Source organism: Agelaius tricolor, unplaced genomic scaffold (assembly GCF_023055355.1).
Source record: "Agelaius tricolor isolate 1412-34295 unplaced genomic scaffold, bAgeTri1.0.p SCAF_4, whole genome shotgun sequence".
NCBI lineage: Eukaryota > Metazoa > Chordata > Aves > Passeriformes > Icteridae > Agelaius > Agelaius tricolor.
The window spans coordinates 15713494-15727218 of NW_027269264.1; the positions used below are offsets into that span (position 1 = coordinate 15713494).

The window sequence follows — 13725 nt, forward strand, 5'->3', positions numbered from 1 at the left end:
TATCATCATTCAGAGGAGCAGTACAGACTGAAATACCCTTTTGGTCAGAAAATTATAAGAACATTCTGAAAATGTACCCAGGCTATGGCTTGAGCCACAGCATGCCATGGGGAGGGCAGGCATGTGCCAGTTTTCCATAGACCTGGCTGGCAGCAGGCAGCCCTTTCCAGCTGTGTTCAGGCAAACCATAGCCTTCTAGACTTATGCAGGCATAGACAGTTCAGAGTTTACTGTTTTCTTTTTTTTTTTTTTTTTTTTTTGGATTTGTTCTTTCTTCTTCAAGTACAATCCCTCTGCATTAATATGTTTTCCTTCCAGCCTGATGAATATGTAACATTTCAACAAATGAGTGTCAAATCAATCAAGTTCAGCTGGCATGTAAAGGTGAAACTCACTCTTGGCTCCTAAGGGCTACAGTAGGCCTCTCTGCTAATTAAATACCACTTAGACCCTACTTTGTCGGATTAAGTGGGACTTAAATGGTACATAGGGATTGTGCTAGTCTGGTGCACAGCAGGTTTACTTCCTCCTCCCGCTGGTCAGCTAGAGTAGTGACCAAAAGTTACAAGAGCTACCACTTCTCATAACTCTCTTAAAGAAATACCTGAATTTTAATAGCATTGTCATTTATTCTGAAGGAAATTGCTGCTTTGTTCTGGAGGAAGCGGGTTACATTTTGGGTTGTTTCAGGTTTTTTCCACTCAGTTTTCATTATCTTCTTTAGTGACAGAAAATCAGCCATTTGGATATTCAAAAAATACACTAAAAATAGAAAGCTTGCCTGCATCATGAGACCAATAGAGACCCTAAAACCTAACAGATCAATTATAAAAAGAAAATTAAAAGCACTCAGAAAGAATTTAAAGATGTTTGTAAAAAAAGATGTGCAAACTATTAGAAAGGGAACTTGAAATACATCCAAAGCAGGAAGCTGAAAAGGGAGACGTTGGGACCATCTGATAACACAACTGTGAAAGGGACACTGAGGAGTGATAAAGTGGTGAAAGAGAAATTCAGTGAATTACTTTTGTTGGCTTTTCCAGATGAAATGTTGCAGGGTTCCTTATAGCAGAGATGTCAGAGAAATTGGATTGAGGTGAAGGAAATGTGCAGGAAAGTAAGACTAAATAAATATGTTCAATGCAAACAGTATCTAGGGTTGCAGTCACCTGAGACTATTGGAAGAACACAACTAGGAAATTGGTATCAGAGCCACTTGCCATAGTGCCCAAGCTGCCATTGCTAAGAGTCAGTCTGCCAGCCTGGCAGACTGCTGTGTAATTCCTGCCTGTGGAAAAGGCAACCCCTTGAGCTGCAGATTGCCATAATAGCCAATGAAAAAAATAAGATCCCTGAGCACCTGGATAAGCGTGTGCTCTTGGGTGAGAGTCAGCATGGCTTCGGTCGTGAATGGAACAAAAAGTATCTGCTGGACACAGAAATCTCTGACAAAGTTCAGCATTACAGGATGTTCAAGAAACTTCATTCACACAGGACTAAAGGAGCAATCTTTATGGCTTGAAAGGTGATTAAAGGATTGGAAGAAAAATGATCATCTTTCAGGATGGAGAGAAGTCAGCGGTATGGTTCCCTAAGGAGTTAGGGTTTTTGGCATTTTCATCAGTAGCATGAGGAAGAGTAAAAATTGAGTTCTCTGTCTAGGCAGGTGCCATAAAGCTCTTCTGGTTAACTCCTGCCTCAATTGTCAAGAAACAAAAAACTGAGTGATTGGACAAGACATTAACTGAAAAATTTTGATGTAGGTATGTGTCAAGTATTATACCTATAAAAATAGCCTGAACCATTCCTATGAGACACTGAATTTGCAACTGGCACTCTCAGAAGTGAAGTTACTAGCCCTGTGAGAGTTACTACTGCTATGAGAATAGCAGGGAAAAAAAGCACCAGAAACTGATGGATGTTTTCAGAAGGAAAGATATAATTTTTCCCATTTTTGGAACTGGTGTAACCAGAACATGAGCATTGTATTCATTTATGGTTGCTGTATTCTAATGAACAATGTAGTGGAATTACAATGCAACACATTGAAAATAAATTAGCAAGGAGGTAGACTAGGTGGCTTACAAGATGAGATTTAAAATGTTGATAATTCAGATTGAAAAGAAAGAGACTGAAATAACTATAGTTTAAACAATCCTGAACGTGATGGATAAACTGTATGGGGAGCTCTTAAAACTCTGCAGTACTACAAAAAGGGCATCCTTAATATGGTTAATATGGAAATTAATTTAAAAGACATAAAAGTAAGCAGTTAGACAGATGGTCATGAAGTTCTGAATCTTGCTTTTGGTGGAGGTACTCTCAGAAGAATTGAAAAACAGACAGTTTTATTGACAATTTATAAATAGATAATAAAAGGCCTGGAAAAGATACTTCAGCACAAAAAAAAAAAAAAAGTGTGGCTTCTGAGAGAGTAAAAGAATGAACTGCAGAAAGCAGCAGGGTGTACACTGACTCCCTAAACAGCATCTTGTTCTTGTCCTTTTCAAACAAAGTGATAGATCCTGGGATTGGAGAGGTCTGACTTAATAAGATACCTTTTATGTTCTTATGTCCAATGAATTACTGTTGGTATGTAAACTCACACAGACACACACAACATCTTATGCAACAGCAGCACAGACAAGCCCTGTGTTTCTAGAGATGTTGGAAAGTCTATGTTTTAAAAGTCATGGTTGCATATACCCATGTATTTTAGAACAAAAATTATTACTCTCTTTGTTATTACTGCACAGGGAAAAAGTGAGAACTATGTGCCATGGTAAGTCCAAAACAGCAGCTTCATGGTAATACCTATGGTACACTGGAAAGGTGTATTAGTGTTTCAGGGCTTCATTAAACTGGGGAGACAGAGTTGTACAGGTAGCACCAGGTTCCCCAAAAGCATGCACATCCACTCAGAAACACAGTCACTACTGTCTCTTTTGTGGCTGCTCACAGATACTTATATGAGCATCTACTTGAAAGGTGCCATATTAATAATTTTAAACAGATATACTTTAAAATAATCTCCAATAATTACATGCAAGGAAACATCATGAATTTTTAATAGGTTTTACTTACATGTATATCCAACTATTAATTTTTACTTTTGTATTTAAAAAATGTTTTCCTATTTTTATTTTGTTTCTATATTTCAGCTATTTTGTTTCAGCTATTTTTTGTGTGGTAAATAGATTTTTTTGATTCTGTGGTCAAAGTACAGAGCTAAATTTTTTGTGATGCCCTAATTCTCGGCACAAATTTGTTTCAAAAAAGGTTTTCCTGGATTTCAAGCAATGACCTTTCAAAAGCTTATCCTCTGTAGCAATTTCATCAAAATGAAACATATCCTAGAAAAACATACATATTTTAAGAAAAGGTTAAAATAAGAATGAGGAGGTTACTTTTGCTAGTCATATATAGAGGCCATAATGAGAAGGGGAATTTCATTAGCTGAAAGTCAAAAGGACTTAAGACGCATAAAATGATCATGAAAATATCAAATCTCAGAATAAAGTAATAAAAGTGATGGGACTGAGACCATACCATTCAAGTCAGTTACAGTGAATTTTTCCACGCATTTGAATGGGAGCAGAATCAATTCCCTGAAAACTTCTGTTATCAATTACTTGAAACAATCTAATATTTCCCAGGGTCAAGAAGAATTTACTGTGAAAGAAATCCTTGACCCTAAAAAAAGTGCATGTTATAGCTGTTGTGGTAAATGGTACCAACCCACACACCACAATGGAGCCTCTTGGTACTGCTGCAGAAAAGGAAGACTCGCTTTGACGGGAAGCTGCTTTTAATTTTCTCGGGGGAAAAAAATGTTACTTTGAAGTATTGTAGGCTTGACATTTTTGGCAGATAACTTGAGGAAGTGCTGGTATGCATTTAAGTGCCTTATGCATCTACTCACTGGTACTCAGTTTTAATGAGCACATGTGTATCTATCAAAATAGACCTTGAACCTGAAAACTTAAGCCAGGCACTTAGAGAAACTTGTCCTGTCTGCTCTGCCACTTCTAAACAATCTTTTATCATTGGTAGATGATATAAGTGAGCCTGATACCAAACAGGGGTCAGATACAGTTTCAGGAAACTGTCGTATCCTTCTTCACGTCATTAATAATAGAAAGAGCATGCACAGCCAGGAAGCAGAAGCTGGGGCTGTTTTCATTATTACTCTACAGCACAGAAACATGGACCTCTCCGTTTTGCCAAACAACAACCATCCTGATAAATTCCTGCAACTGGAGGTTAAATCTTTAGTGAAAAACTCTGCCTTTTTACCAGCCAACTGGGCAAAATTCCCAGAAGCAGCTTTACCTGGAGTGCAGCAGTGGCACAACAGGATCTATTTACAGGTAAGGTCTAAAGGAGGCTGACATGTTCCTGATTTTTCTACCTTGTTTTAAAGTTCAGGAGAAAAATTACATGATGGTGACAGTTCAGCAGTAATTCAGCTTCCTGCATCTCTTAATCGGCATCCTTAATATTACTGTGAATTTTCCCATGGACATCAGCAAGGATCAGGCTCCATGAGAATAGTAACTTTCTTCAGGGGGGGTCCACAGACATTTTTCAGTGTATTAGGATTTCTACTGCTCTTTGTAACATTTTCATTGCATTTTCCAGAAAGTGTACTGAAGTCAAATACCACTTAATTGTACTGAAGTTGTGTGTGAAATATGCTCTCTGAAGTGAGAAAAGCCCCAGATTTAAAACTGAAAGTGAAGTGATATCCCTTAAACTTGATGAAAAGGCACATTAGAGGGACATTAGAAATACTTGCTACAAATGTATATATCTACATAGCTCACCATAACTTCCTTTTTATTTTCCTTATTTTTTTTCCCCTCATTCAACTTTGGCCTTCCCGGTACACTGAAAGACAACTGTTGAAAGTGGGAAACATGCTGACTGCATTAATCCAGGTTATTATATAGTGGTAGCAGCAGTTTCTTGGTAAAAATGTAAATGTGCACTGCCTAGCAGAGGCCCTGGAGCTGGCGGAGGAGAAGTTCATGTCTGGATCCGCAGCAGTACAGCTGCATCAGCTCGCACCCCTCTGGGCCCCACTTGCTGCTCCACAGTGCTCCTTCCCTGCTGCCCAGGGAGCCCCTCGCCTTTCCCCACCCCTTGCATGAGCAAAAGCTCCAAGGTCTGGTTCTTGTCAAGGGATGGAGACATACGTAAGTGGTTGGGGGTGAGGGGAGTGATGGAGAAGGGTCTACATTCTCAGGATCCTTAGTATGGGAATCTGATTCCCCAGGGAAATGAGGACTAAGAGCCAAAAAAGCTTGAACCTGGGGGAAGGGAGAAGAGTGATGCTGAAAGTCTCCCACAGCTACTTCTTGTTGCACTTCTCCCTTTTCAGACATGTCTCCCCATCAGCTCTCTAATCCCCTTTGCTCCCTCTCAGAGTCCATTCCAATCCTCTTCCAACTGCAAAAGTCCACCCCCCGTGATACCTGCTTCCATCCTCCCCCCCATTATATCCACTTCCATGATTCCCCCTTACTTCCCCTAGCTTCTTCCCTGCCCCAGACACCCTTCCCTCTGCCTACGCCACCGCCTCCAGCCACTCTGTTCGTGTTGTATAATCTTTGCTGGCGGCTCCCCAAGGAGAGCTGGGGCGGGGAACACGCGGTCGCCCGTAGTGTCCCATGCAAACAACCCTAACCAAGGGACGGAGCCTGAAGGATCCCAGACTATAGGGGATGGCGCAATGCTGGCCTCACCCCCTCCCCCCCATCCAAGCCCCTCTTTTATGCAGGAGGGAGGCAGCCACACACAGAGCCTCCGCAGCAGCAGGGATCCTTCTCCCCATTGTTGTCAATCAGGACGCGCTGTCACCGAGCCAGGGCTGCAGAGCTGCGGGAGGATTAAAAATGTGTAGGGAGCCCCGTGCTTTTTGACTTGCGCTCTGCTTTTTTGCCACCAGCGAGAAGGTTTTCCTGGAACTCTGTGTCCCAGCCCGGGATGGCTGTTACAAAGGAAATGTCTGTACTCACCATGACTCCAAAAATGGAGTTTGCAAAGTGGTATTATTTTATAAGTGTTAAACCTAGGATACAATCTAAACTTTTTAGTGTAGTCACTAGAGAATTCAAACTGTTCAGATAAAATTCACTGTGCCATTCTCACTCCCTTACAAGCTTGCCTTCTTTTTCTCCTTTTGCTGACAATCAAATAAAGGGAAAAGTACTGATGAGTTCCAGACATTACAAGAAACACGATGGCACAGTGGAGAACTAATGGTGCAGGAATAACATATTTCACTTTAAGATGAGAGGGATAATGGGGTTAAGGGTTAGTTAATTCAGAAATGGAAAAAGGGGGGATGGGAGGAGGAGAGAGAGAATTAATTTCAGAATATGTGCATGATCTAAATATTCCTAAAATCATTAAACCTTGAGAGTAGCCTAAATTCCCTCTTTAGAAGTTAATATTCTCTAAAGAAACTAATGCTACTCAGGTCTCCCTGTGCAAAGTGACTGCACAGTGGTATGTTTGTGGTCTCTTCCAAACTTTTATTCTGAGATCACTTAAATTCAAAAGCAGTGAAGTGCTTATGTGTTTTCTCCACCTTTAGGTTTTAAAATTTGTTTCCATTATAAAAAGAAGCTTCATGTAATGACAGAAAACTCCTGGTCTTTCTCCTCACTTTCCTCTTTGGTATCAGGCAAACTGAACAGCTTCTCCGTTTAGCATGTACTTTCATCATCTACTTTGACTAAAACAAACCATAAAGCAGTCCAGGAATTTTGGCCCTTCCTTGTGAAAAGCAGCATAAAAAGCACAGACTTTCTCCAGCAAATGTATCATTGCTGACCGCATTCTGCTCACCCTGACAATTTCCAGTTCTGCTGGACTCTCTGCCCCACAATGTGTTTTAATGCCCAGCACACACCAGAAGATTAATCTTCCATATCTGTTTCTCATGCATGTCTTCCCTGTAGTCAACCTGGTAGTTTTCTGCAATTCTCAGACTTCTCTTTCTTGTTTATATTTCCCATTTCTCCCCCCTATTTTTGGAAGACAGCAGAGAGCATTCAGTCTCAGCAGCATGCTACTTCTTGGCATGGTGTTTTTTTGGCCTTACATATGAGTTAATGCCTGTGTCCTGTCCTTGCTTGTTTCTCAGTATACCAGGACAAGAGGGTTTTTAAAAGTCTGTAAGTTAGGTGCCGGGTTAGAATCACATCTTTGTCCCCTGGCTCATACGTGCATTACATATTTCCACTCTCTCCCTTATTCTTCCCTAGACATCTGCAACTGGCCACAATAAGAGCCAGCTGCAAGGTTTGCAGGAGCTTTGGTCTGAGACTGTACAGAAGTTTTTATATAATGCTCTCACAGCCCTGCAGAGCTGCATTGCCAATGACAGATAAAACAGCTTTTTAAATGAAACAATTCATTAGAAGAAGTAGTGTCAATAATGCACAATTTAAATAGTCCATATGAATATTCACTTTTGTCTAAATATTCCTGTCACTTTGGCTGAAGTGTTTGTAACCATCTACTGCTCTCTTTCCTGCCCATGTCTGGTGGCTTTTCAGTTTTGCAGTACCTGAGGCTGCCTTAATATCTCTGACAAGGAATCCAGATCCCCTTTATTTCCTTCTTTGAGAAAAGTTTCATGTCTGGAATCATAGAAAGGTTTGAGTGGGAAGGGACATCACAGGTCATCTGGTGCCAACTCCACTGCATTATGCAGAGATGTCTTCCCCTTGAGCAGGTGTCTTCAGGCCAGCTTTGAACATTCTCAGGGATGGGGTATTCACAACTTCTCTGAGCAACCTGTTCAAGTATCTCACCATCCTCACAAAGAATGCCATCCTTATAGCTAATCTAAACCGGTCCTCTTTCAGTTTAAAGCCATTTCCCTTGTCCTATTTCTATAAAAATTCTCTCTCCAGCTTTCTTGTCAGGCATCTGTATGTACTAGAAGGGTGCTACATGGTCTCTCTGTAGCCTTCTCTTCCCCAGGCTGAACAACCCCAGCTCCCACAAATAGGAGAGGTGTTTCAACCCTCTGATCATTGCAGCCTTGTCTGAACCTGCTCAGGCTTCTCAGGAACCCTTGATGTGAGCTGTCTGCCCTACTGTCTTTCCTATCTCCTTATGCCCCTTCAATTAATCCTTACCTTCCCAACTGCTTTTCCACTGCATTTCCTACGAGATGTGATTTGTTGAACGAAGCTCTCAAGTGCTAATATTCTTCATAACAAAAGAGCTTTTAATTTTCCAAATGTCTAGCAACACCTATACAGTTGATACACAGGGATTCTTAGCTACACCCTAGAAGTTGTTTGCCTTCAAAATATTTCTCTATATCAGAAAAACGTCCTTATGAGGGTAGGGAGGGTCCTCCACAACCTCTTACAAGGCTTTTGCACAACAGAGGGTTATATTATTAAACAAACCACTGTCGAATATAATGACCACCCTTCTAGTACCTGTCATCAGGATTGAGAAGGCTGTTATGAAACAAATCCTGTAGTGTTTGGTGGCTGTAAGTTTCTGTAGGACTGCCTTGGTTAAAAATTCTAGTTGTAGTAGCCCATCAACAGCATTTCTTACTTCCCCTGAGCATCATTGCCAACATCAAGTGGAAACTGGGGCTGGCCATGGGAAGAGAAACTGGTTCTGTCTGGAGGGAAAGGAAAGAAAGGCTTGAGTTCCACGAAGTATATTTCCTTAATTTTTTATCTGTCTCTTTGTTGTCTTCTTTCAGGTGGATGGGCTTGAAACCAAGATCTAGCCTTAACTGTTGATGTCCTGGGTTTTGTGGGTGATACCTCATATCACAGGCTGAGAAAATAATGGTTTGGCTCTTGGGCTGTTCAATGCTATTAACAACAATAGAAGTGGGAACAGAAGGATGAAGTCAAGATAAAAATGAGATAAAAATGTTTCCTAGTAATAAAAACTAAATTATTATTTATGTGTATTGTAAGGTATGCATAACTTGCATTATAAAATAATCAGCAAGAAAAAAACATGGAACAGGCACATGTTGACTCAGTAATGGAACTAACATCAACCCTCTATAGATCTCTGGGCTTTTCACAGAGTACTAGTACTTGCATGTGACAGCTCTCTGAGTCTGTCAAAGAAGAACATACTCTTCTCAGTGAAAAATGAGTTATTAACCAGTTATAACAGTGTTCTTGCTCATGAGCTATATGTAGATCAAACACAGTTATGTGTTTGCAGAGTTGAGCACTTTTCATCTTGTTAAATAAGTATTTCACAAACGTATTTCATCTACAATTTTTAGTGTTCTCCAAAACTACTGCTTCTTTGAGTATTCACTATCCATTCCTTCCATTCAGTGAATAATAACATAAATCGCCTTTGATTTGTTCTGTTCCAGCTCATTCACACTGTCTTCCTATATTCAGTGTATATAGTATGAATTCTCTAATGGATATTGATACCTAAATTTACACTACTTTTCTCTTTCTTTGAACATTTGCTGCATGAGTCAGAGTCTGTGACAAAGGTTGGGAAGTGTCTCGAATCTTAAAAGAAAATGTAAAAAGGTAGCTTTTGCAACAGTTAATACTAGCAAGCATATTTTGCTTATCTAATCTTATGTTTCTCTGCTTCTAGAAATGCATTAGAGGAAGTAGTCTCAATATTTTTAATATTTCTTTGTATGATATCTTAGTCTTAAAACTTTTGGGGTTTGCATGTCCTTACTTTTCCCTAACTAGTCTGTAGAACATATCTACCGCAGAAATTTTACAATCAAACATCTGCTGTACACAAGTACATTCTCCCAATTAGCTTGTCATTTCAATGTCTGTTCTCTAAAATTTCTGCCAACTATATCTTACCCCAAATTCTGGTCCAGCTCTCATGATAAAACCTGGTTGCCCCTCCCAATCTGTTCCCTCTCTTATGTCTGCTCCAAGCCACCACACTCTCCTCATGCCCATGAAAAGAAAGGTACTTCAGACAGTAGGGGAAAAAAATTTTGCTACAAAGCACTGTTTTTATGAACAAATTTTTGCATTGTGCCATCTATTCCAAGTTTTGGAGGATTTTATGGAAAACAGCTTTGAAAATTACTGTCAAGTCACATTCTTTTCACAACATTTTAGCCTAGGGAGACCAATCAACCCCTGGTGAGACAGTTCGCGTTCTTCAACAAAATGTTCTCCAAGTTCAACTATTTAGCAAGCCTGAGGGAAGAGTCATTAAGGTCAATGACAAATCTTAAATAAGAAATAAAGTAAATAAAATAAAATGCAGTCAGAAAGAAAAGGCAGTTCAAAACACCAGCTCAGCTGAAATCTGGCCAGTACAGCCCAGAGGGCTTCAGTGCCAGCTGTAACTGCAATGCAAAGAGTAATATTATCAGGGGATGTGTGGAGGCTAAGGAACAACATGTGGAAATGATGAACTAACAGAAGGATGGGAGGTCGCTGAGGATCCACCCGCCTACTAATGGCAATTATTGATGGGAAACATGCTTAGTCACTTCTGCAGGATTTAGTGATAGGAATGCCAGCATAATGCTTCCTCCTAGAGTTTCTTAGACAAAGTCTGTTGTTTTCTCTTCTGCACCTTCACTTTCTGAGGGAAATCAGTCCTTATGCTTCCTTCCACACTTGCCTGCCTCAGACTAATGTATATGAATCTATACATGCACACATGACACTGCAGTCATTAAGTAGGTGATGGCACACAGGACCTGATTTCCACTGAAAATGGATCCACCAGCCCACAAAGCGAGCAGAGAATTACTCAAGCAGAAGAAGCCAACAGTTTGCTATCATCTTAGGGACCTTCACTGACTTGAGGAGGTGTCCAAGAAGCTCCCAAAGCCAGTGTGCAGGAGGTCAGATGCCCTGAGCTCCCACCAGAAAGGTGGAAGGAGAAGCAGGACATGCCCCTAGCACTTTTGCAGTTGAAGTCCATCCAGCCTGGGGTACCTTAATGTTTGGAGATCTCAGTCAAAGTGAAAATTCAGGGAAAGTCATCCTTACATGGAAGTAAGTTTCTCAGGACCTGTCTTCTTCATTGGCTGTTTACTATGCACACTTCACGTTACGGGCATTGTGCAGCAGGTGCTGCCCACATCTTTGTGATTTCTGAGAGCAGGAGAGAGGTGGGGATTGTCCCCTCCCAGCATACCTGACACAGGACCACTGGGTCAGGCCAAGGCTCCCCTTGACTCAACATAAAGTTCCTAAGGATAAAAGTATTTGTGAGTAGGGATGAATATGCTCTGTGTTGGTTCTAAAATCCTAAGAAATGGGAGAGGTGTTAGTATAAGACAAAGGCTTTGCAAAAAGCAGGTCTCTTAGGTAGCTGACACACTGTGGTGCCACAGATCAGTACCAGGTTAATTGAAAGTCTTGGGGACAGAAGGTTGGGACAAATCTTGAATAGCTTGGACTAGAGAGTCTGATTGCATTCCTCCAGGCAATTACAGATTGAAAAGTATCGTAACTACTATTTTACAGAACCCTAAAGAGGCCCTTAGTGCTGTTTTAAGAGGCAGCTTGTGACTTCTCAAAAAATATTATCCCACCAGGGCTGTTATTCTTCTTCCTCCCTTGACACCCACATGTTCTAAAAGGTCTTATTTAACAGCTTTTGTTACTGGGAGAATGCTCAGAAATTTAATTACCTCAGTTGAATGAAGAGCCTCTTCAACATCCTGACACTCTTGATCTAGCATTCAAGAGTGTGAACAGAACTGTGTAACTGTGTCACACCCCTGCTATCAGAGATGCATTTCCAGTTGAGGTTTTCACTTACACACCATTGCCCCTGTGATCATTCTGCTTTGCCCTTTCATCTTTGCTCCTGCATCACACATCCATGGCTTCCACTAGAACTATAATGTTCTACTGCAGCTCTCCATAGCACTGTTTCACTAAAGCAGAGGTCTTCTTCCAGCAGGCATTGTAATGTCAGTTCACATTTGCAAAAGAATTTAATGTTCAGATTGTATCCACCTGCTTTCCCCAGAAGGAAGAAATCCGTCCAGAGTGAGCAGTCAGGCTCCCTTGCTGTAGAAGTTTGTCAGAAGGAGAAAAATGGTTGCATGTTCAGTTTTAAAATGATTCTGTTATATTACAAGTAATAATTCTGGAAAGGGGCCTGTATTGTAGGTAATGCAAATGAAAGCCAGGTTCTGATCTAACTTGTGTCTTACAGAGAGAAAAGAGAACTGTCACTGAGCTGCCAGGATTAGACTTGAACATAGTCAGTCAAGAAATAATAGACAAATCACTGGGGAAACACATTACTCCCATCACCCTGAAATCCACAATCAAGAGCAACCCACTGTACAGTGATATCCATGTGGATGATGACTGGGAGGAGAAGAAAAAGACCCCTTCCTGGACTGTGCAAGACTATGACAGACAGTCACTGCACTCTAACTTGGCCAGCCACATAAAGGTAATTGGCTGCTGTGCTGAGTTTGAGCAAGTGAATTGGTGTGATCTGTATGGTGCATGCATAAACCACTGTGCAGCCCTCTTGATCTTTAGGTGGGATTACAGAAGTAAATATGGACGTATTTCCTGGTACAGACATGACAATAACATGAGTGTGATCAGGAAAGAAGTCTACATATCTAGTGAGATTCCAGGAATTTAAATTTTACAGTACATGACATCTGATGAGAGAAACTCTTAAACCACAACGCTGTACAACTCAGCTTCCCTGTTTACATAGGGAAGAGCTACAAATGTGGCACTTAAATACTATATAGTCACTTTATAACTGTTCATAGCAAAATTCTGTTATCAAATTACATCTGTTTTTCTCAGCCTCATCCACACTATACAGGCTCCTGCCTCCCTGTGGGTTGGCACAAATCACTTCTAGGATTACTTTAGTTTTTGGTTTGGTTTGGTTTGGGGTTTTTTTGCTGTTCCATTTTTTTGAAAAAGGACTCAGAACTCTGTTTATACAGCATGGCATCTTTTCTTGAGAAGACAACATGGTTTGTTCTGGGTTTTTAAACACATTTCAATGGCTGGTGTCCTACTTTTGGTTCCTGGATGAAAAGTGTGGTTTTAATTTTCCCCAGTGGAACATTTGCAGCATCTGGAAAGTAGCACAACCTACATTCAAGTGAAAGTGTCTTGCATATGTGTTGTGATATCTTAAATTCATTAATCGGTGTCTGATGATAGCCAAAATATTTCTGCGTATGTTCTAATGACTTTGTGTGTAGAAGGGAGAAACTGATTTCATTTTCTGATCTTTCTTCTAGGAAAATCCTAATGATCTAAAGTTCTGGATGGGGGATATTTATACTCCTGGGTATGATACCTTGCTAAAAAAGAAGGAGCGAGAAAAAAAACATTCAAAATATTGCCGAATCATTCTGCTCATGATACTAGCCATTTGCATTCTAATTACTGTAATCACACTTAGTATTTTACTTACTTAGCTCAGCCAAATAATGATGATTTTTTTTAATAAATATTTTTATTAAATTATTTCCTTCTCTGGTTTTATTTGAATTCCATTTTTTTTTTGGTCACAAACACAATTCATTTGACGTCACTTCTTCAAAATATTCCTGTACAACATGGAGAATTGACCCTGAAAAGATACAAATATTCTGTGCATGCCTGAATTTAAAAAGAAAACTATATTCTATCTTTTTTAGTGCCTTATTTAGTCTAGTGCTTTAAATCAGTATGTGTGGTATGTTACATATAGAGAACCAGCTGA

General features: G+C 40.2%; 1 protein-coding gene across 1 annotated transcript; it reads left to right on the top strand.

Annotated features, from left to right (window-relative positions):
- The first annotated feature begins 4190 nt into the window (after nucleotides 1-4190).
- Nucleotides 4191-13438, top strand: MINAR2 (membrane integral NOTCH2 associated receptor 2). Its single transcript, XM_071425931.1, has 3 exons — nucleotides 4191-4370; nucleotides 12190-12435; nucleotides 13259-13438. The coding sequence occupies exons 1-3, from the start codon at nucleotides 4206-4208 to the stop codon at nucleotides 13436-13438; spliced, it is 591 nt and encodes a 196-aa protein (XP_071282032.1). The 5' UTR covers nucleotides 4191-4205.
- The last annotated feature ends 287 nt before the right edge of the window (nucleotides 13439-13725 follow it).